Genomic DNA, 24,705 nt, shown 5'->3' with positions numbered 1-24,705 from the left:
AGACGGATAATGTTTTCTGGTCACGTGATATCTGTATTCATATTATGCTCAAACAATTTGTCGCTAGACAGTTCGTGTGATTATTTCAAAATGGGAAAGATTACATTGGAAATGTTGGCGAAATCTCCTAGCCATACAAAGAAAAGAAGAGACGAAACTGTGCAACAGTACGTGCGAAGGTTGACTCATCTTTATTTTTCCGAGAAGAACATCGATGAAATTGTAAGTAGATCTGAAAAGTTTCATAGACTGTTCGATTCGCCTGGCTCGATCGGTAATCTCGTTGTTGGATACCATATAGATTTCAATTCATTTTGGTCATTATGCTTCTAGTTATTCATGTTTGAAGTTATTACTATGCTTCTCAATGGCTGAACTAGCTTATAAATTGCTCAATGAGCTTACAACACAGCAACATGCACCTGAACTTTATATTTTACTTGGACTTAATCTTGTTGGAAAAGTTGTAAGCCGTTTTTGAAGACAAAAGCTTTCAATATTGTAAAGAGATCCTTAAAACAAACCCTTTTCCTGAATTTGAGTGTTAATGTATGGTTTCACGTACAGAGGAAAAGATAATGTAAGACTTCATAGGCAAAATGTTTGCAATTCTTAGGGATTTCTTTTTATACTGAGCATTCTGGAAATGTGAATAAGGCTTATGTAAGCTAAGCTAAACTAAGGGTGTGTGCTAAGATAGTGTACCATTGATCTCGTTGCAGGACAATCTCTATCACTGTCGCAACCTATCAGTTCTCTACCTCTACGACAATAATATTGCAAGGATCAAGAATCTTGGATTTGCAACCAACCTGACACACTTGTACCTCCAGAAAAATGAAATAACAAAGATAGAAGGACTAGACAACCTTAGGAGATTAACAAAGTTGTAAGCAAAACTTTACTTTACTGAGATATGTGTGCTGTGTTTATGTAGCCTCAAGCAAGGTAGACACACTGCTTTCTAATCAGAGTGTGTTATACATTAATTAATGAAACACTCTGTTACAATTTTCAGATATCTTGGTTCAAATTCCATCACAGTTGTGGAAGGATTAGAAAACTTAGAAAGTTTGAGGGAGCTTCACATTGAGAAACAGAGTCTACCCCCTGGTGAAAAACTACTCTTTGAGCCAAGGTCACTTCAAGCCCTTTCTGTAAGTATGCATCCTTAGGTTTGAATACAAATTCTCCCTACTGGGCTCCACTTATAGTACTTGTTAGGAGAAATTGTAAATTTATCATGGTGATAATAAATGAGTCAAATGACTTCTTGGATGATTCTTAGTATGTCAGTTACTTATCATATTTTTGTTTTATTTGCAGAAATGTTTGTGTGTATTGAACATTTCTGAAAACAACATAGACTCTATTGAAGAGCTGAAATGCCTCAAGAACATAACACAGTTCTTTGTAGAAAACAACTGCCTTTCAGATATGAAGGTACAGTGTATGTTGCTCTATGTGACTGTACATTGTTCTCAGACTTGTGAACACTAATAAAACCCTTTATATGATTTTCCAAACAGTACAAGTTCCTGTAAGTTACATTAACACTAATAAAATCTTTTCCTGTAGGAACTTTCAAGAGTCCTGGCATCATGGCCGTCATTGTGGAGGTTAGAGCTGTCTGGAAATCCTTTGTGTCTCAAGAAAAAGTACCGAGACAGAGTTATAGTCATGTCAAGATCATTAGGTATGTAAAGTACTTACAATGAAATTTCCTGTTATGAAATCTACATTTATACATGTGTTGTTCTTACAGTAAATGTTGCTGACCTTTACACTTGCTAAGATATCTAAAACCGAAATTGCATAATTTGCCACCTTATCTGCACTAGAGTCGAGACCATTTTTGTAATATCCTTTGACTCTGGGATCTAGCAGAAGTCAGATGATCCGAAATAACAAAAGATAGATGAATTTCTGTAAGAATACATTATTAGTGAATTAGATGATAAAAGTTGTAATAATCATTGTATTCTATATTTGTTATAGTGATGCTTGATGCCAAGGAAATTAATGAGACTGCCAAGCGATTTCTAATGAACTGGAAAGCTAGCAGAGATGCCAGAAGACGGCAAAGAAAACAACTGCACTTCCTTGAAGGAGGCACATCTTCAGACTTCATATCAAGCTCATCTAACACCCTCTCCAGTATACCCTCACTTCCACCAATCCACGGACCACCAATCACTGATGGGGGTTACATGATTAATCCTGGAATGAATCCTTTAATTTATGACAGAGGTGTACCTGGAGGACCCCACTCAGTTGCACTTCCTAGGGGCACAAAACCATTGGCTGCAATAATGCAAGCAAGGGCTCCCAACTCTACTCTGTTAAACAGGAAACCAGCAGATGACATGTCACAATCAAGGTATGAACATCAAACCTTCCGTAAGAATTTATATAGAGTACATGTAATGTAGTGGAAGTTTGCTAATTGACCAGGCAACATTTCTGTGCAGCCATCCCTGGCCCCTTTTAGATGAGGGTCATACAGGGGTATTCTCATGATGTGTGATTAACTGATTTTATTTTCTGTGAAATGTAAATTTAAGAAATTATTCTTTGTGATCCATGACCTGAAGGTTTTGCGTGACCAGTGAAAAACTTGAATTATTACCCGATGTTCATGATTTCACCACTCTATTCTACGCGATTTTGATAATTCAGTGTGCTGAAGTATATCTTCTGTCATTTGTTTTTCAGATTTCCCAACATCTTTGCACCTCCACGTCCCATCATATCTGAAGGAAATTGGGAAAGTGACAGTGACATCCACAGTGGACCACCTCTCCCATTACAAACATAGCAAAATATAATTACTTTTAGAGATTTTGAAAGTTTAGATTAGAATTAAAATAAATTTTGTACAATGAATGATACATTAATATGTTTTCTCAAAGAAAATTATTAAATTATATTTCCCTTGCAAGAAATTAAGAAGATGAAATCTTCAACAGCTTTATTTCAATTTCAAGACATATAATATACAGTTGATGTAACATATTAAAGTCAGAGGTTCTAAATTTCATGTATATATTGCTGTGAAATTATTATGGTTTGACCTAAACTTTCATTCAGTATTAAAATGTCAGTAATGAAATAACAGTCATTACTTTGTACATACATGTAAATGATGTAAGTATGGTATTATGGTATTATCATATTTATTGCCAAGAGGGACACTATATAACTTGTATTAAAGTCAACATAGAAGTCTTGAATAAGACATGGCAATTGAAAACCTTTAGTCAGTCACTGGATGAAAAAAAAAATACAATACTATTATTTCACGAGTGCTCAGTTTCTTTTTGGGAGAGTGTAAATTGCACATTATATACTGTATACAGCGGCAACCTTATAGTAAATTCATCCAACAAAAATTTGTGATACAGTTAATGCCTTCTAAATGACAAAATCAATTTCTCCATATAATGTATGAAGCTAACTAGAAAATCTATTTTTCCTATAATTTTATTATTTGGAGAAAAATTATCTACTAATAAATTCATTAAAGTTTTCAAACTTTTGAGTACATTCAACTAAGAACAGGCTCTTCTCTTCCACACAAACTGACAATGCAGAAACTAGTGTACATGTTTGCTTTGTAAGCAACTCGGCCATTACAACATAGTTGGAGTTTAATAAACATTTTGAAGTGAGAATTTCTGTTGTCTCCTATGTTTATTGTGTCATATGGTATACCTTCCTTATCATCCCTTGTCAAGCTAATTAATTTTATCTAACTTTATTTTTACTCCTATGGAATTTTCACACTCTGTTCATCCTCACAACCCAAAACTAAAATGTGTAGAATAACTGCCAGGTTCCTGAACACTCCAGGTTAAATTGAGGAAGTGGTAGCAGAATTTGCCACATTAACCTGTAATCTAGTAAGCTTTCTTGACATAAAACAGGACATGAAACTTAACAGTTGTCTGAACTACTGGAGTCCTGTAGTTCAGCTATCTACCTTTGGTCCAGGAAAAAATAACAAATAGAGCTTATTTCCTACCATCTTAATTGCTACCTACAATCAATTAATTTGCCAAACCAGATATCTGTGACAATCTGTCAATATCATTAATTCATTTACCAATGATAACTGTACAACATGTAATAGGTGTCTCCAGAGTTTGTCCACTGTTCAGTTGATTCCTCCATTAACTGGAACTTGTCCACTGCGATTTGATCCAAACAGACACTCGAACTTCTTCACATATACGTTACAGTGCTCGCCTTTGAAAACACATGGACAAGATAAGAGATACTTCACCACAGATAATATAATAATATTGAAAAACTAAACCCTTCATTCTACAACAGGATTTCCACTAATGGCAGAGATAACTTGATAACATTCTTGTGGATCAAAATACAATAGGATGAGGGAGGAATAACTTTTAAGTTATAACCTCTTGATATACCTTTAAAGTACTGGCATTAACTTTACCATACTCACAACCAATGAAAAGACAAAATATTGACTAAGTAATAATAATGAAAACAAATTTTGCACCTGGAGCAAAGTCTGGGTTGCCACGTAGCCGTACATTACGTTGTTCAAAAAACTTGTACACTGCAACAAAGAAAAAGGCATCAATGAAAATACATGTATTTGTACGTAAAAGAAAGACGCATACAAAGTAAGGAAAAAGGAATCACATGAGATGCATAATTATGAGACTGACTGACTAAATGACTGACTGACACTGACTGACAGGTGGGTGGACAGACAGACTGACTGAATGAATGAATGACTTACTTATGATTTAATGGACCTAAATTATGGAATGAACTCGATGAAAGATTCAAGTGTTGTACTTCTAATCAATTTAAAAAAGAACTAACTTTGCATTTCACTAGTCTCTATTAATCTTTACTGATATTTTGATAGTTTATATCTACTTATTTTGTTTTGTTTTGTATATTTAATCTTGTACCAAGTTTGTGATACTTATGTGTACCAATGTATTTGTTGTGCCTCTTTCCTGACTCTTACATTTTTAATTATTATAATTACGGTCACCCAACTAGTTTAGCTTTTTAGTTATTTTGGGTGTCCCACTACTGTATGTACTCTACTGTTTATTTATATATTTATAATTATAATCTTGTAAATTCTTTTAGTTGTTTACAGTAGTAGAAATAAACTGTTGTTGTTGACTGACTGACTGACCAGCCGGCCAGCCAGCTGGCAGACCAACTGAATGCACAAACATTCATCACAGACTTTTGGTTGCAGGTGAAAAGGCAACAAGAAGAACTCAGTGTATCAATTTATGATTGGTTGTAATCTCTTGGCATACCAGTGTAGAAAAGCATGGAATCTTCAGGGTTTGTGGCAGCTTCTAAAAACTTTCGAGGTGATGCAGAGTCTTCTGCACCTATCGCACGGATGTAACGTAATGCAGGTAACACCTGCAGAAAGGAAAAACATGAATGAGATGGAATATTTAAATGAAAAATGGAGTGCATTCAATATTTTAGAAGTGCATTACACTAAACAAACTTTTCTAAGTGTTTATCTATTTGCGCATGGTGGTGACCTACCTGTTGTTTAGAAAGGAGAACCTCTATTATTTCCTCATTGGCAGTGTTAAGTCTCTAAAATAAAGAAATAAAACAATTACAAGTGTCCCAAAAGGGAAGGAAAGGTGTCTGATGCCTTAGTTTTCAACCCAGTAATAATGGATTTGCTCTGGTTGAGTCAAAAATACTAACATACTTCACATACGTCTATGCAATATTAACATCAACTGCACCTTCAGCATATCCAAGGCTAGCTGATAAGTTGGAGGGTAAGTACTTTCAAGTGACAACATAAGGCATGCCTGAAAAATAAGGACATCAAAATGAAGGTCGTTTGTTTTAAAATATGAACAAGTCACGTCAGAAATGCTTGGTGAGAGAATAACAATTTGTGAACAATGGGTCAATGACATAATATAAGGTCATATTCAAACAGTGTTGATTCTCTTACCAATGGTTTGGAGTCACTTATAACATGATACTGAACGAACTAAAACAAGATAAGAACTTCAAATGTTATTCCATGGGCATCGCAGAAAAAATAAATTTGAAAAACAACAAATCTAACTATTAATCCCTCAAATAATTATATAAAAAGACTAAAATTAAATTTACGAAGGCTCATCAAACCTGATGCAACTGGTAGAAACACTTGTTGTGTACAAGAAGATTGATAATCAACTCATAAAGATAGTGCTGTCAAGGAGAAAGAAAAAGATCACGAGTTTGCATGACAATGATCTGATACATGACATATGGCAGCAAGAAATAATGATAACTTTACAGTGTTTGTTTTAAATGTAAGAGGAAACTTCAACAGGAGTCAGTAACTGGTTTATTTCATGCCAGGAGTAAAACACTGTTCATCCAAACAGTGAGCCTGAATGCATGCGCAACAGTCTGTTCCAGGATCTCAGTCATTGGGGACAATCAGAAATGGCATGTGGGGAAAGATAGATGAGTGGACTCTGCCCTTCCTCTCTTTCAGACCCTGCTTAGTTGCTATTCTTTTGGTCGCCTACTTTTTTCTGTTGTTCCTTGTGACCGAGAGCCTGCCAGAACAGGCTAGAATCTTCACTGTTGGTTCATTATCCAGACCCAGGATCAAGAGTCTGACACTGGAGTATAGCAAAAACAAAATTGCAAAGCTCTTGCTTTAACTGCACCAAAGTTGAACTAAAGTACAATAATCAGTAACCATTGTTGAATCAAAACTGTGATGTAAGAAATCCAACATTATTACATACATAGCTCACTATTCAGAAGAGCGACATGTAACAATAACAATTATTACTTCTTACCTCCACTTCAGTCTCAAATTGATTCAGAGAGCGAATGTACTCCACCAACACAGCAACCATAAATTTATACTTGATATCCTACAAAAGGAGGGAAAAAGACATTGAATTCGTGTTAAGTAAAACATAATCAATGTATGAATTTTTCAGCTTGATAAAATGAGTGCTGTTAAAACTGCACTATAAACACTGTAAGTTTTAAGCATAAGTCCAGAGCAATATCATGACTGTATACTGAGTTCTACTGAAAACAGTTTTAAAATACCAATTTTACATTTTGACATTAACTTATCAACAGCAAACTGTTTACCTTGCTCTCAACAAACACAGATAGTACATGAGAATACATGTCTTCTTGAGTGACAACAGTCTGACACCTGCAAATGTATAATTCACTAAATTGATACAATTAACGCACAAACCGAAAAGTCCCAGATTTACGTCTTAATTATTAAACCACATCAAAGGCAATTTACAAATTTAATATAAAGAACAATGAGTTAGAGCTACTTATGACCCTGCGCCTTAACTAGTATTAGAAAAAAAAACCTAAGAAAATACACGTGCTGATTGGTTAAAAATTGTGTTTCTATAACTCGATGGAAACACAGAACTAGCACAAGCTGCTGATGTAATGATGGCGTGTGCAAAGAGAATTTACATTTTGATGATCAAAATAAACAATTTGTTTTCCTTTTCTTCGTCACATTGTTTTCTAAAAGAAATAGAAAACATGTTCTCCGTGTTTCTATCGAGTTATAGAGACAGTCGTGAAAGTTTGGGAGAACTCAAAAAAGCTGTGGAAACACTCGCCTGTGGCTCGTGTTCCCACAGCATTTCTTGTTCTCCCAAACTTCCACTTGTGTTTCTAAAACTCAATAGAAACACAGTACATGTTTTCTATTTCTTAACTTAAGTACTTTCTACTTTCTTTCTGTGCTAACAATGAAGCAGATTTATTCAAAGGTGACTAACCTGGTTAGCTGTTTTTGAGGAGATTGACCCTTGGAAGCATCACTTGACTAAACAAAAACAACATCTTGTTAATGAAAAAACAAAAGTTTGAATTCTCCAACATTGCTTCTCTTTCCCTTCCTTGGTACAATAAATATATTAATCTCTTCATGCCTTCAATTCTCTAATCCTCTTTCCATTATCTTCCTCTGTTCCTCCATTCATCCCTTCCTCCACCTATTCAGGACTCCCTCCCCCCTCTATGGATCTTTACCTTCTTTCAAGCTCTGTTTCTTTTACTATTCCCTCTTTTCATTCCTCCCTCCATTTCTCAGTTTATCTCTCTTTCCCCCAATGTATCTCTCCATTTCTCCCTCTCTCTAGTCCTCTTTCTCTTCTACATTCCCCTCCCTCCATTAATCCATTGCTCCATTATCATTCCTATTGCTGTCTCTGCCCCTCCGTTCATCCAAACAAATTCTTCCCCCTCAATGCTCCATCTACCCAGACCTCTGTCCTCTCTCAATTTATTCTCCCCCTCATAATAATAACGCTACCAACAGCTAATCAAAAATCCCAGTTTATTTACATTGTACCTTATGAACTGATCTCACCTGTTGTGCACCTTGCTCCACTTCCAGTGAGTAATTTCTATAAGCCAAGTTCACCTTGTCAAACATGCGAGCTATGACTGGCAGGCTGCTCTGTCTCCCTGGTGTTAAAGCTGTCAAAATAGTAAATTAAACAAAAATAAAATGTGACATAAGGGGCATCAGAAAAAGGAGACATCAGCCCACAGATGACAAACAACACTGCTAAGTCATCACAATCAGCAGCCCGAGTCCTGTTTTCATATCAGTGCTGACACCTCTGGTTTCTGACACAACGTTTCAGTTAGTTCTCAAGCCAGAAGTCCTATGATGAGGGCATTAAAATAAGTTACTAACATACAGACTTCTACAAAGTGCAATTCTATGTTTGTTATATTCATATGAACTTACCTTGTTTGAAAACTGTCAAAATCACCATTTTGCTTTCCTTTCTTAGCAGTAGGAAGTCAATCAACAATCCCTAACATAAAGTTACTCCTGGTCAGCATACTTCATATAGGATACAAAGGATTATCATCAAACCTAAATGTTGAATACTTACCTTGTCACTTATCATCACCACCAAAGGCTCCAACTTTATCATAACCTGCCATAAACAGCCTGAAGAAAACCCATATCTCATTTTAATACAACAAAAAGTAGCCCCTGACAATTCCTGGCACTTATTTCAGTATGAACACTCGACTAAGCTTAAGAAGTCTGACTAGCCTGCAGAAGGTGGATTAGGAGGGCAGAGTGCCAATGGCATTACACAAGCCTAGAGTGTGAGTATAAGCATGAATTGTGATTTTCTCACTTCACGCTCCACACCCATGCTCGCGCTCTGCACCCGTGTATCACACTTTGTGGTCTGCCCTGCTAATCTGCCGGTTCTGCAGGCTAGAGGAATAGAGTATACTACATCATATTACAAAGATGTATCATGTCACAGAAAGAATACTAAATAAAGGTACACGTACATGTAAAATGTAATAATGATTAACATAACAAATTCAAGTACCATCTTAACCTCCAAATGACTGCTTGTCATTTATTGAATTGAAGATTTAGTCTAGCCAGTCCTGAGCATTTGATTTCTACTCCTGAGTGGGAAGAGGTAATCTATATCTTATTTGAGAACACAGCTCAAGGACTGTGGCCAGGATAAAACCTGAAACTCTTACAAGATCTTGAATCTGACTAATAAACTGTCTATTCAATGGTACTGTTTGACATTTTAATCTTATTGTTGAATAGTGGATTTGGAGGGGGAGGTGGTGGAGGAGGCTGCTAACCTTGCCACCGCACACAGTAACATTTCTGCGCTTGCCACATTTGCCAATTGTGCAGAAATAATATTTTATACTTACCAAGTTTAGCATCTATAATGATGTTTGGCTGAAACACTATCCAGTTTTGAGAGTCTGGAAATAACATGTTAAGAAACATAGCAAGGTTGTGATCAAGAAAAAGATACTAACATGAATTTGCAATGTTTATGTCTTCAATCATCTTTTAAAACAACTCTAAACTTGAACGAGTAGTTGGCACTATTTTTGATGGATTTATTAACTGTGAGTTTTTGCTGCATGCTTGATAAAATACCAAGAGAATTTAATAGTGGTTAAAGTATATTTCATTTTCAAGTAGTTGATTGTCTGAGTTAAATGACCCAAAACTAAGTCAGAGGCTCAAATAATAAAGATTATGACTACAGTGTAAGTCATACATATCACAGCTCTAGCTCTAGCTTTTAAGTGAAATCACAGGGTATTTTTGAATGCTCTGTGATTGATAAACCCCTGGGAAGATCACATTCCATAATAAAATAAAATGCTGGCAAATATGATAAGCTGTTGTGAACCAAAAGTATTTTCATTGCCACATTTAAGCATCTATCATAGGATACACATGTCACAGACTATCCTTTTCCTTCTCACAGCACCAGTAGAATCTTTCTCATCTGAAACAAACAAACAAAGAATGTGAACAAAGAATTCTTTCACAGAACAAGCAAGACAAGAGGGTCAACCTGGGAAAAACTTATAAGCTCCATAGGATGATGCAGCTCCCTACAGGTTTATCACAGGTTACCACATGACAACATTGTTGATTTCCCAAGGTGGCAGGACAGGACACACAAGAGTAACAGCCACTACTCCTAAGTCATGCACCTACCCCTAAACCAGAGAAAATAAGACATCAAATTAAGAAAATTAAGTTGAATACATTTTTCTGCATTTGGGTAAAAGTGGCGTGCACCGCTCAAGCTTAACCATGATGTGATTAGAAGTATTGCTACCCATCCCACCCTCTGCCCCTCCCCCCTTTGCATCAGATGCTAGTCTATCACAGGTTAGCGCATAGCATTTTTCATACATGTATTATTTACCCATAAAGCTTGCCTATAACCATTTATACCCCTGGCAGGAAATAAGTGTTGTGTGAGAACGTAATAAGTCAAAATTGTCCATGATTTGAGAAAACTCACAATGGCTAAAAGCCAGCTGTTGAGCTGGAATTGCTCCTTCGAAAGTTGAAAGCACTGATGTAAGACTAAGCCAACTTGAAGATGATTCAATTTGCTCTCCAAGTTGTGAGATCATGGCTATAATTTCATTTAGAAAAACTACAGGAAGTCACTTTCCACCTACCCCTTCCCTTCCCTATCCAAAATAATTCACGTGATTATGCCTGTTTGGCAACTTAATACATGTAAACAGTCAGACAGTAGAACTACAGTAGATCTGCAAATGTATAGCTAACCCAACTCAAAAACAGCTTGCTCAAGTGGCAAAGGTGCTAACACTGGTTGAAAGTATGTGATCTGTCCATCAAAATCTCCTCCAAACCTGACATCAAACAGCATAGATGTCTGCAAACACCAAACAGATGTATGCATGGAAGAATGAGTCAGGGTAATAATACTGTGAATACAGCTGAAATTGGAAACAGAAATGTTAAGAAACAGGAAGAAATTACCTTGGAAGCTTGGTGGTGGACAATCACAAGGTTGTCCTGTGAACAAAAAAAGTATTTATTATAAGAAAGATTCCTACCTCCACATGATTGTACAAATAAATAGCAGAGCAGCGAAACCGTGAGATGCAAAGCACTGAAATAAACTTCCATAGCATTTGTCATTTGGCCTTTTACTTACCACAACATTCACTGCAAATCTTCCAATCATGTTCAACTGAAGGACTGCTAGTTTCTTGGCTGGAATATCCCTGAAATTCAATATTCAATCTGATGTGACCTGAGAAAACTGTAAGTTGTACACATTCATTGTTTTACATTGTAGCCTCATCAATACACTGAAATCATGAAATTGAACCAATCAAAGGTTATGGTTAAGAAAATAATTCCTCTCATTTAGCAAGAGTTAGCTGATGCTATGTGACACATGTGGGAAAAGTGTACCTGAGCTTGGAGAATACACCATGACGCTTACCTTCTGATGGCATATCTACAATCACTGCAAGTTTTACTATAGTGGGAGGAGTAATTTTTCGTATTTGATACTAAAGAAATCTGATCTACATTGTGAAGGTACAGTGTACCAGCAGCAATAAACCAGTCACCTGGCTCCCCTGGACCCTTGAATTACCTTTTTTTAACCAAACTGCTAGTTTATTTCAAGTTGCTTCAATGGACAGGCTAAATGTAAGCTGGATGTTCCACTTAATCTCTTAAAGCTCGAGTTTTACAAAGATAGCATGATTCGAGAAATACAAAGCATATAATAAGAGACTAACCGCTGCAGCTGATACAGAACTATCTCTGCACCAATTGGTCCAGTGGTAGAACTTCTCTGTTGATTTCTGAGGATTACCACATAAAGTTGACCATCACTGCAGAGAGTTCAAACAGAAAAACAAAATGAAAGATAATGTTGTGTGCTTAGTTACTGTTTGAAATCTAATGTGAATGTGAAAAAAGACTACCATTTAGCAGCCCTTGTAGTACCGCTCCGTTTGCTGTACACACAACATGGTCCCAACATTTAACATTGACTTAAGCCTGCATATGACACCCTATAAATTAAAGCTCATGAGAAATATGTTCATGTAGTTCTGTTAACCATGATGCTGTCTCAAAGAATTTTTGGTGGAATTCCATGGGTATCAACATTTAAAGTTTCATAGCATCAATTTATTTTGTAAACTGTTTAACAAACTCTCAGGAGGGCAGACAATATTTTTTTAGTCTCGCCATCTTACGGCATCTCGAATTTAACATTCACTACCCATCCTATCAGACTCACATGTTTGCAAGGGTGACATCCCTCTCTAACAGACCAGTTTTCTGAGCTTTTGAAGCTGCAGGAAGATCAACCTCAAACTTTGGTAGCCGCATCACAGAACCTGCCTGCAATCATAATGCAAAACAGAACTTACAACAGCTGAATATCAACACAAATAGAACATTTGACACTACAGTACACAACAACCTTACATTTGAAGGCTTTAAGAAATTTCTGGAATGTTGGCAACAAGCTGTCAGTTTAATTTACTAATCTTCTCATGTGATTTATATCGAAATAAAAAGTGCAACTTACTCTAAAGTGGTATGGATGAATAACATTTCCTAATCCTGATGATGACAACAGAAGCACAGCACTTTCAGGCTTTGGAGAAAGAAAATTACAAAAATATAAATAAATGTAATTCCAAATGCCTACAGATTATTGAGATGTTATATAGTACATGTCGCAGCATTAATATGTAGTTGGCAAATGTTTCAAACAAAACACCTTTTCATTTTCTTTTTACATTGTAAATCATCTGTAACAATGGAATTATCAATTTATCACTTCAGACCACAACATAATTTAACTAACAATTTTGAAACAACAATAAATCAATATTATTTTAATTGTGCAACATTTAACAGAAAGTATCCATACCCACCCCATGGAAAATCATCAGAAATTCTAACAGGTTGGGGATTTCAAAAACCAAAACTTTTCAAGGGAACTTAAGCTGAACTGGAATGGGTGAAGGACTTAAATGAAAAACCCTTTGGTGAGGAGCGTATATATACATAAAAAAATTCATATTCCTGGAACAAAAACACACTTATTTAGTTGCCATCAAGGAGTTACTTAATACTCATTATTTATTGCAGTTATTGACCAACAATGTAAAATCACATGTGGTATTTTGATTACAAAACAGTGACATGAAAATCTTACCAAAAAAACAAACCAGTTCACTTGAACACTGTAGTTCTTGATCATTTTCAGACTGTGTTTTTCTGGCAGAACCTTAAAACAGAATTTAAACAAAACAAGAACAACTATTTTCAGCAAAAAACATGAAATACCACATTATATGTCCACTATGAGTTGTGAGGGCAATCATTCACATTTAAAGAATTGCCTTTGAGTCTACGTTTGAGCCCTTATTTCATACCTGATAAAATTCCAGCCCTTGGTTTGTGATGAAAACAATTTCATTTAAATTGGTCCAGTTAAATCCAATAACATGGGCAGATTTGCTCTGTGTACAAGACAGAAAACAATTTAAGCCACAAAATTACTGACCATGACCTGTAATAACATCTATGTCAGAGTAGTTTACCCACCAAATTATGGACCTTTTTACCAGTGTCATATGCAACACCAACGGTTACAGTTTTTCATATTTTTCAAATAACCACACTGTATTTTGTAAATATGCCAAGTTAAACAAGAATCTGTTGCAAACTCATGAAACTATCATAATGGCGCCCCAAAACAGTGTCTGATCTAGAGTGCGCCATTGCAGGATTGGTGCAGTTCGATAGAAGATGTCCCCCAAATGTTCGTCTTCTGGGTCATTTTGGCGCAGCAGCTACTGACTTGTAATTTTCCTTCCTTTCCTAAGTTTTGCGAAAACATTGTGTGATTTAAAGTTTCATAGAATTGACAATATAAAACAGCATGCATTTTACGAATGTTTACGACATGGCCAAATAAAAATGGCTGGCAGAGGCTGAGATGAGATTCCTGGGAACAAGTAGAATAATTCTTATAGAGGGGTCAATTTATAAAAATGCACATGCTCTTTGCGAACCTCTTACTTTTAACGCTTGATTGATGAAACACGACGTGTTATTTCGGTTGTTTTCTTTGTCATTCTGCTATATTATTGTCACGTCAAAGCAGAAGAGTATTATCATTCTTTGGTCGAGAGAACAAAAGAGAAGAACACAGTCCGCAAACAGAAACCAGCAGAACCGACAACGTTGACGAAGATAAATTGAGTGATACTTATGAACGTGAACCTTTTGTCGAACAGAAAGCCAAAGCAGCAAGGAGAAACTTTCAATCTACGTGGTTGGAAAAATTCAAGTGGTTACGATACGACAACACAAAGAGTTTGTTGCGTTCAATTTGCATTGGGTCTAGCAAAGCAAATCCCTTCACTTCTGGCTGCATTAATTTTAGAACTTCAACACTGACTTGCCACGCAGAAAGTTATTATGCTGACTTGACTTTTTTTCTAATTTCTCACAAGCAAAAAACAGTGTGTCCCCCAAAAAACTGGAATGTCCCCTAGAAAATTGTTGACTGGGACAGAATGTCGCTCTAAAGTGAAATCCTAGATCAGACACTGCAAAATTGCCAGTTTTTACAAAGAAATGTATACCACCAGGGGGGCAACAATTCCCCCTGGTAAACATTTCTTTGTAAAAATTGGCAAGTTTTTGGTTCCATATTTTTATGAATTTGGAACAGATTTTTAATAAACTTTTTTTGTTAAGTTTGGCATGACAAATTGAGTGGTGAGGCTTTTTTTTTCCTTTATTTTTTAATGAAAAATTCAGAAAAATGTGGTGTCTGTAAAAAGGTTCATTTAGAGTAGCATTCGGAGGATATGCATATTCCACAATATATGTGGCTGGGAAACTAACTAATAAACAGCTGTCGGTTGGTCTTAAAAATTAAATGGAATAATTTCTGTACTCTGAGCACAATTAAAAATCTTAAAAGTGAGATATTTTGTTCAGATCCACTGAACATCATCAGCAACAATACAAATACATTCAATACACAACACATTTAAATTTGTATTGTGGCTGACAAAGTTCAGTAGATCCGAACGAAATATCCCACTTTTGAGATTTTTAATATTGTGCTCTGAGTACAGAAATTAGTCTTTTTATATTTTTTAAAATCATGATTCCAGAACAGGAAAACAATATTTTTTATATCAAAATAAGTTTGTGAGCTATGTAAATTCAAGCTCCAGACATTCAGATTCTAAGACATTCAGATGTCATTTGTAAAAAAAGCAAATCCATACTTTGAGACTTTCTTATCCTTGCAAAAAATCAAGACTGCAAGACAGTTTGTGAAAAAAATCAAGACTGAGAGACATACATAACTACCAAAAACCCAAGACTGCAAGACCCATCATGATGGTTAATTTGAAGGACCACTCGCCACCCATAATATTTATGAGCAGTGTTTAGACAGCTTGTAATAAAATATCAGCTCACCTTGCACGTCTGGCTATACTGTTGGCTGTCAATTCCATCAGCAAAATTTATAAACTCCTAAGCAAAGGAAAGCACACAGTGATAAACAACACTGAATTACAAGATTGAATCAAAAAGAAGTTTTAATTTAGGTTCACCTATCAAGAAAACTATTTTACTACAGATGAATATGTACTGGACATTTAACTGTCAGTACTTTTCAATAACATGAACAGTTCAACAGTTTCATGTTTAGCTGCTACATCTACTATATCAGGCATATTAGTGGACCTCTTAAGAAACAGGTTACTTGAAAGAGTTCAAAAGTTCATGTAGGTGGGGTTGTGATTGGTAGATTTCTATCCATTTTTTCTGTCTCTTTATTTCAAGACTAATGTTGGTTGTTTTTGTTACAATCACAATAATTTTTTTTTAGCCAAAAACTAAAAAGAAATGGTTAGTCTGTTTTTGAACTTCAGAATTCACATGTTATTGAAAGGTGTGGTAAATTATCTTAACAATTGAATAATTTTGTGATCAATATTTGATGTTAAGTTTAACTTTGAAAAGAATACATAACTATGTTACTATATATTTACCATGTTAGCATGTTACACCTTGATGTTCATCCCAAAAAGTTGTGCATAAATGTGGTAAAAATGCAGTTGCACATACTTTGATATTACACAAGCAAAGAAAATCAGTTGACATAACATGGTGCAACATTTCTTAGCCAGCCCAAGTTAATGGGTGCCAGAAGGACTTAAATGTGTGCTTTGTAAATCTGCTATGTTCCAAGCTCAGTCCTATAAGGTAGTTGCCAAAATCAATATTAAGTGGTTTTAAAGCAACTCATGTCACTTTACATTACTCTGACCCACACAAGTCCAACCAAAGTCATTCACTGCACATTGCTACCTAGTTATTATCATTGGCATCCAGAAGTCTTTTGTTGACCTGTCTCTATAATTATTATTACTATTCTTGAAAATACATACTAGATCTATCCAAGAGACAGATATGGGAGATAAACCTGTAAAAAGTAATATTTAATTTAAGCAAACAGCCTATGGCATGTTTGATGACATCACCAAGGATACAATGAACTTAGTGTTGCTGTATCCACCCCCTGTATATACCCACCTCCCATTTTTCCTTGGAGAAAGGTGGGGACAGTAGCAGGTAGGCTAAGATGAACTATGACAAGACAACTTACTGTTGCTCTGGGATACACAAATACAAAGGCAATCTTATTAACATTTCAAAACTGTCCTGAGGACAGGTCCCCCTTACCACAATTTTTAAGGATCTTTGAACTGCTAGTATCTTCCGGTCATAGGAGAATTTTATAGACTGCACATGGCCCACTGCTGGTATGCTGACAACAAAGAAGTGTAAGTTAAAAAATGTACAGTAAATACCATGTATGACTACTCATGAGAGGTATCCCCCCCTCCCCCCGTTATGGGACAGTACAGATATTTACTTGAGCTAGTGTGGATGAAACAATGAGTCATAACTTTCAAATAACATTCCAAGGAATTGCTTTCTCCAGCTTTCAAAATGAAGTGTATGTGGCTGAAATGTCATATGACTTATTGTGCACTTATAGGATGTAAGGTAAGGCAAAGTCTGCATACGAGCTAAGTGGCCATTAGGCTGAAGCTTATCCCAGTTTCTGTAGCATGAAGTGACTAGGAATATTTCTGAACCCTCCCCTCCCACCCCTGGATGGGATGTTAGTCCATTGCAAGGCTACTCCCTGCATTAAATTTGCTGGTACCCATTTGTACACCCGGGAGAAGAGAGGGGGCACTATAAGAGTTAAGTGTCTTGCCCAACAACACAACCCTGCCAGGGCTTGAACACGGATCGCTTGGTCTGGAGTTAAGCGCACTAACCATGAGGCAATCCTGTCTCCACTAATAGGAGGTGCCATCTTACAAAAGGTAACCTGTTCCTTCCACAACGACAATGAAGCCTAGCTCAAGCCATACTTACTGTGGTACTACATTGTAAATCGTGCTGTTTTAGTTCAATGTGCCCTATATAGCATTTGTATAGTCAAACCACCTGTAAGAGGAAAACTCTTTGGGCCAGGAAAATAGTCCATACAATAAAAAATTAAGAATAATTAAGGTATTTAAATTGTATCCACCTTTGGAAGGGCAGAATGTAGCACTCATCATTGCAACTGTGACCAATACAAGGTGTCTACTTTGGGGGGAGGGGGATGGGGGAAGAGGAGGGGTTCTGCCTGTGGTCGCAAACATTATTCTGTTAACAAGGTTTGAGTGTATGTGAATGGGACTCAGTCCTCTCATCAAAGGTGTTCAAAGGAAGAGCTTATTGTGTTTTATCACCTACTTGAAACTGATGAAAGATTTGACATCAGGCCCTCTGACAACAACACGAGTTTTTCCCTCAACAGAAGTCACAGAAAAGACCTGAAACAATATCCATGACCGTTCAAAAACTTAAACTTAACTAAGCATAAACAATATTAAGCTTGTCATCTTAACGCAAAGTGTGTACTAAAGTTGAATTTTCTCAGTTATCTCTCACCTGTCGGTTTGCCTCGTCAAAAAAGACGCTGTTTTCTTTGGTGACGGGTTCAAACCGAAGAGGATTAGGGCAAAGTTGAACATAATGGCCAGACATCTCAGTGGTTTTCGCAGTCCAAAAAATATAATCTTATCTTTACAGACTTCTGTCACAGTGTCTAGGACATTTCAATACTTTTGTTTTCTAGCGTTTACCTATTTTAAACTTCTCGTAACATTCTGTATACATATATGCCACTTCTAGCTTATGCTAATAAAGAATTACGAGAAAAAGAAGCGCTCAGAGCTGCAAAAATGAAGATCGGCCCTTCTTCAGTCGCCGCCATCTTGGTCAGACAACACTTCTAATTAAAATATCATTTCTCCTTAGGCTTTGTCGAGGCATAAGAGAATATACCTCCTCATCAAGTGATCAAAGTCACGTGGTAAATGCTGTTTCTCGAAGTGGGTGTAGACTGTGCTCGTACATATTGGTGTAGTTCTTGGAGCTGTCTTTTTTTTTTCACCTTGCAGAACTGACAACTGCGAGTGACTGTAAAACAGAGGACTGTCTTCAGTATGGATCCCGGATATGGCACCCCAAGATCTGTTGATGCTGTAGATCCGACTGCGTCATATGATACATGGCCGACTTTGCCATCTACTCGTGAAAGCCGTGGCTCGCGTTGTTTCTGCTGTCGCTGGCGTTTATCATGGTCTGCTGTGAGCGTTGTGGAGATCGCACTGGAACTTTTGACTGTTGTGCTCTACTTCTTCTTCACCAAAACCATTCTGAAACGCATGCTACCAGCTGGCACGGTGAAGGACGAACAAGTGACACCGTTATCGGAGTGGATGTTGCGAATGGTGGGGAGCATGATATGTGTACAGGTCAGCATGAACATTTATTAACCTTACATAAAGTGTGTTCCAAGGTTACAATACTTTAAATGAGCAAACAGCAAAAAGGTGCTAAGGGGCTCAGCAGCTATCATTGTACCTTCATGATTTGAATATTTTAAGTTGTTAATATTTAAGCTTAGCAGTTTACGACACGTTTAAACTCCAAGGGGTGACGGGTTCCCGAAGATTTTATCACGACGTTTTCACTCTCGAATCTCGAGATCTCGAAGGTTTTCTTTCGTAATTGAATAGGAAACAGTCTCTGATTTTCTGTTTCGAACTGCATCACGCATCGCACTTAATTGGTGATAAATGATTATTTTAATCTAGACTTACATCCAGAACTCCCAAAATGCAAATAATGATTTAAAAGCCTATTCTGCATTGATAAAATTCAATTGCCGTGTTTCGGAGAAGGGAATTCTTGGAATTCAAGAAAATTGAACTTCCTGCGACCTTGTCTATTTCACGGGATAAAAACATGAAAATAATGGCTTGTCCGACAAGTCAATAGCCGTTGGCTGTTGTAACGGTATAATGATATCCATAGTTTTGTCTAGTGATGATGAATTTTTGACATATTCTTCTAACATACTGCATTTTGGGTGGTCTATAATTTTCACAATTAGTAACAGTGATTGGACTGAGTGGAGTACAATTCATGGAGTAATTGAGCGAGTAATTTCAAAAATATCGGACTGGTACATAGCGTGAGGTTGATTTGAAATTACGAGCACAGTATTACTTCCTAACAATTATTGGATGAGGTTTTTGTGATATCTGGAATAGTCAAGGTCAAGGTAGGTGTTATCAGCCGAATATCACAAAAACCGAATCTCATAATTGTTTTATTATACATTGTTTTAAAGAAAATAACAGCAAAAGCATTATTACACTGAACACAGTTTATTTTCAACAAGCTATGTTCTTACGTGAACTTGACATTGCTCTTGGAAATCATGCATTGCGTGTGCAACCTATGGATTATTCACTAATCTGCTAGCAGATTAGTGAATAATCTGTAGGTTGCCAAAATTTCCCAGAATTAACTGTAGGCTTTTAGCCAATGAGAATTAACTGTAGGTTACAGTTAATTCCCAGAATTAACTGTAGTCTTTTAGCCAATAAGAAGACAGATGGTGACTACAATGTATAATAAGAATTGTACAGCACAAGGTCCAATTACTAATTAATTGTATCATTAACAAATTTTGAGATTAATAAGTCTTTTGAGAACTTCTTTTGAGTGAAAACATTAATTTAACAAATTGATGCCAGTTTCATGCATCTGTCCTGTTATTGATCATGAATTTCATCATAGCATTGTCAGGAGAGACTCATGAAAACTGACATCAATTTGTTTTTTACAATAACAAATTGTCAAATTGTCCACTCTCGCTAGTCACATCAACATTGCATAAATGATAAATTCATGCGTCTGTCCTCTTATTGATAATGAAAATTAGCCAATGAGCACACGAGGATTTCTGCAATTATTGGGTGATTCCAGAAAATATCCATACCCTACCACAGGCAGCATGAACATTTTAACCCCTCCCCCCTTGCCTTCATAAATTCCAAAATGCTCTACCCCCTATGCCCTCTGAATTCCAAAGTTGTTAAACCCTCCTTCCCTCCAGAATTTCCGATTTGCTTTTTCAGACCCTTTGAAATTCCTGTTTTCTGCCTAAAATTTCTATCGAATGGGAAACTTGCGCTTTTCCCCTCCTCCAAGAAAATTCTGCTCACAATTTTTGGTCAAGCAAACAGGCGACTCAAGTTTGTCAACATTCAGTAAAGTACACCATAGCTTTCCCTTCGAAGTGTTATCATCAAGTTGCTTACCACCAAATATAACTTTTTGTTTTCAGTTCATTAGCTTCATGTTTTCAGGAGAGTAGATCATATTGATACCAGTGGGAGACAAAAGTAAAGTTAATGATGTGCTGTCACTGTTACCTGCCATATTGAAAATTTTGTTTATTGAGTAACTGCTATTAATGCAGCCTAAAAATCTGTCAGGCATTCCCTTTGGAAACGGGAGACTAATTCATCAACTTTAAGGGCTCTTTGATGTGGAGGTCGCTGTACAACCCATCCACTCACTCATCCACGCGATGGCCAACACCTGCCAGATCGATCTTCATCCTGCTTCTGCAGTCGCTTTGTCCTTGATAAAGAAACTGAAAAAGTTATCAGCTCAGCAGTTTCAAGCAAAGCGTTTGCCATCTTCCCTCTCTGGAAACTCAGAGCTGAAACTCATCTTCCCCCCCCCCCCCCCCCATACGTTTGGAATTCCAAACTGAGGTACCCCCCATGCCTTCAGACTTCCAATACATGAAACCCCCCCTCTCCCTCAGAATTCCAAGATGCTGCCCATGGTAGGGTATAGATATTTTCTGGAATTGCCCATTGTAAAAAGTGTTTTCCTCAAGTTGCTAACACAGTAGGAATCATTAAGAAAGAAGCCATTAAAATGGGCACAATTGACATGAGAATGGCATAGGTATCCAATTACAAAAAGTTGTAATTGGACACCCACATGATCTTACATTGATTATATGACAAATAGGCATGTGGAGAAGCAATCACTATCAAGACTTTTGTTATAGATATGATAAAGGGTGGTACCCCTTGATCTATGACTTGCCTGGAGAGAGAAATTACCCCCACCCACACCATTGTAGAAGTGTTTCAAGAGGTAAAACTGATGGGTAACCTCACAGCTGGGATTAAAATAAAACCAGCCTGTAACATTTAAGCAATAGGGGACTTTTTCTACTTTACATAGCCTCATCTAAACACGAGGGGGGTTGGAAAAATTCGAGACAGTTATGCAAACTGTTGAGGTGTTGCTTAACTTTCAAGAATTCTCCCACCCTCCCAAGTGTTCTGTTCTGAGTTACTGAATGATAGAAATTTTAAGTAACTGTTGGTTCTTGAACTTTGTTCCAGATTGTCCTGCTGATTGCCGGTATTGGTTGGGGCAATACCATAACCAGAAAGATCATCTACTGGGGACTGTTAACTGGGGACATTTTGCTCATCGCCATCCAAGCAGCTTTTGTTCATAGTATGTCGGAGTGGAATGCTGTCAACATTGCCACGGTCACTTTAGCATCTGCATTTGGACTCTTTAGAGTGATCACACTGATTTTTGACCCTGTTTGGTGGTTGTGGGTGCCAGACCCTAACTACGAAACAAACTGATGTAAAATAATTGATAATAGCCGTAGTTAAATTCTTTACAGAAGTTAGAATGCACTGCAGTTTCTGTAAACCAGCAATGTGAATTGTGGTGAATGCGAACCTCATATCCTCATCTGTCTTAATTCAGGGGAAGGGTTGGAGAGTAGAGAGAGACCCTAGGAGGGAGGTTGACAGTAATAGGGTAGCTAGGTAGCTAGCTAGGTAGTTTATATCCTTGTTGCCACCCAATTCAGACTGGGTGAGTATTCATTTTGGAGGTTACAATATTATTGTTTTTGCCACACACAACTTATTGCTTGGAAGTATGTGCAAACGGATTAATTGTAACCTCGCCTACGAGCCTAAGCCTACGTAAGACAGATATTAATTTTGAGGTGTATGCAGAAACACAGTGTAGTAGTAGTTAAATGTGAAAGGCTTACAGTGACACTAGCTAAGCTTTTAAAATAAATTGTAACACTCATTACCTCACAGAAATATAGATGAAATAACTGAAAATTACAACAAGATGGCAGCTTCAATCAATGAGATGTGACGTCTTAGAAATGCGGCCAAAGTCTGGAAACTGGGAAACGAGAGAGAAGACATTGTTTAGTTCAGTGGGAAAAAAAGCATCATAATTAGTTTTTAGTACAGTGGTTCCAGAATACCTGTGAACCTAACTGAAGATCATTTAAATTTGCAAGGGGAATGGAGTTCTTAAATGCTACGATAAGTAAAGCTGAACTGGGATTTTTGGAGGGGGGGGGGGGGGGGTATTTTCTTAAAAAAAAAAAAAATGAATGATAGAATGTTCAAAACTTATTTTATGTGCATGGTACTACTCAAACAAACAGCATTGAACTGTGTTAGCACTCCCTCCTTCTTCCTGCTCCACTTTCCCTGTAAAGAGAGATTCTCCTACTGGCAGGGTTTTTTCCTGTTTTTTTCAACTTTGTTTACCTATTCATTTTTCTTTCCCTATTTTTAATTTATTAAAATCAATGAAAATACTGTTATTATGATTTATAAATTTAAATTTAATGGGTTTTTTAAAATTTAGTGTTGTTTTTTTTTAATTGTGCTTGTTTCATAATTTTTTAATATTTTATGAGGAATGCTATGACCTTTCTGAGTGGTCTTTTGTCATACCATGTTTTTATCAAGTTATAGAAACACGAGTGGAAGTTTGGGAGAATGAGAAATGCTGTGGGAACACAAGCCGAAGGCAAGTGTTTCCACAGCTTTTTTAAGTTCTCCCAAACTTTCATGAGTGTTTCTATTTAACAATAAGGATATGAGCTCAAGATTTCCATGAGGTGATAGATCATGAGGCCGAAGGCCGAATCAATTATCACGTCATAGAAATCGAGAGCGAATAATCAAATTGTTTTAGTGGAATTCTAGCTGAACTTTATTTCAAATAACAGTTTCCAGTTTTTTCTTGACATATTATTAAACTTTGTGCCTTAGAAAGATCGCTTGGATTGAATTGTCATTTGAACTCACAGTTGTGTGCACGTGCATCATTTTTTCAGTAATTCCAAGTTTTTAAAGTCTGGAAACCATAAATGTCCTTCTTTTAGTCATCTCAGGAATTTTAGTTAGCCATTTGCATCAAAATATTCCTCCAAAACTTTGGGAAAACGAAAAACATGTCACTCTTTTGAAGACAACCTCCAGCCACTGCACACTAATGGATGATAGCGTGCAATGGCTCAGCCAATCAGATTGCAGCATTTGCATTACTGTTCAGGTGGAATTCTACTAAAACTAGATAGAAACACAGAGAACATGTTTTCTATTTCTTTTAGAAAATACCGTGCCAAAAAAAGGAAAACACTTGTTAACTTTGATTATCAAAATGTAAGTTTTCTTTGCTTGAGGCATCGTTACATCAACAGCTCGTGCTAGATCTGTGTTTCTATCGAGTTCTAGAAACACGATTTTTAACCAATCAGTGCACGTATATTCTTAGTGCTGTTTTCTAAACTTTTGTACTAAACAGCGGCTGTAGGGAACTCAGAAATGGCCTATTAGGTCCGACAGAATAGAACAAAGTGATTTAGATCCATTGAACTTTAACTTTTTTTTTCTATGTTGTGATATGTTCCTGTTTGTGAAATAAAAGCCCTGATGTTTACAGTATTTCTGTTTATTGGCTTACAGTATTTGCAGCTTAGTGATTGACTTGTTTACAAGACAGTTGGGAACCTAGTG

General features: G+C 36.6%; 3 protein-coding genes across 4 annotated transcripts; 2 read left to right on the top strand and 1 right to left on the bottom strand.

Moving 5' to 3' along the window:
• Positions 1 to 9: 9 nt before the first annotated feature.
• Positions 10 to 3,674, top strand: LOC110065784 (protein phosphatase 1 regulatory subunit 42-like). Its single transcript, XM_020772956.2, has 7 exons — positions 10 to 222; positions 723 to 889; positions 1,019 to 1,157; positions 1,327 to 1,443; positions 1,579 to 1,696; positions 1,999 to 2,380; positions 2,716 to 3,674. The coding sequence occupies exons 1-7, from the start codon at positions 10 to 12 to the stop codon at positions 2,816 to 2,818; spliced, it is 1,239 nt and encodes a 412-aa protein (XP_020628615.2). The 3' UTR covers positions 2,819 to 3,674.
• On the bottom strand, positions 2,955 to 18,804 carry LOC110065774 (regulator of MON1-CCZ1 complex-like). 2 transcript variants are annotated; one of them, XM_020772945.2, is made up of 27 exons: positions 18,416 to 18,803; positions 18,218 to 18,297; positions 17,144 to 17,228; positions 15,872 to 15,928; positions 13,801 to 13,887; positions 13,581 to 13,652; positions 12,945 to 13,013; positions 12,651 to 12,754; positions 12,142 to 12,237; positions 11,544 to 11,613; positions 11,366 to 11,401; positions 11,150 to 11,258; positions 10,293 to 10,346; positions 9,754 to 9,807; positions 8,946 to 9,004; positions 8,795 to 8,864; positions 8,408 to 8,517; positions 7,815 to 7,861; positions 7,150 to 7,216; positions 6,843 to 6,920; positions 6,172 to 6,237; positions 5,993 to 6,031; positions 5,775 to 5,843; positions 5,563 to 5,616; positions 5,319 to 5,430; positions 4,529 to 4,588; positions 2,955 to 4,248 (listed from the first exon to the last, which is right to left on the bottom strand). In XM_020772945.2, the coding sequence occupies exons 1-27, from the start codon at positions 18,509 to 18,511 to the stop codon at positions 4,157 to 4,159; spliced, it is 1,992 nt and encodes a 663-aa protein (XP_020628604.2). In that variant the 5' UTR covers positions 18,512 to 18,803; the 3' UTR covers positions 2,955 to 4,156. The 2 variants fall into 2 exon arrangements, with proteins under 2 accessions (XP_020628604.2, XP_089135133.1); XM_089279007.1 differs by lacking the exon at positions 5,563 to 5,616 and having other exon boundaries at positions 18,416 to 18,804.
• Positions 18,805 to 18,823: 19 nt separating this feature from the next.
• Positions 18,824 to 24,633, top strand: LOC110065491 (uncharacterized). The gene is made up of 2 exons (XM_089279008.1): positions 18,824 to 19,284; positions 22,252 to 24,633. The coding sequence occupies exons 1-2, from the start codon at positions 18,973 to 18,975 to the stop codon at positions 22,504 to 22,506; spliced, it is 567 nt and encodes a 188-aa protein (XP_089135134.1). The 5' UTR covers positions 18,824 to 18,972; the 3' UTR covers positions 22,507 to 24,633.
• The last annotated feature ends 72 nt before the right edge of the window (positions 24,634 to 24,705 follow it).

Source organism: Orbicella faveolata, unplaced genomic scaffold (assembly GCF_042242905.1).
Source record: "Orbicella faveolata isolate gen_17 unplaced genomic scaffold, um_ofav_v1 contig_47, whole genome shotgun sequence".
NCBI classification, from domain to species: domain Eukaryota; kingdom Metazoa; phylum Cnidaria; class Anthozoa; order Scleractinia; family Merulinidae; genus Orbicella; species Orbicella faveolata.
This window is presented reverse-complemented; position numbering and strand designations above follow the sequence as displayed.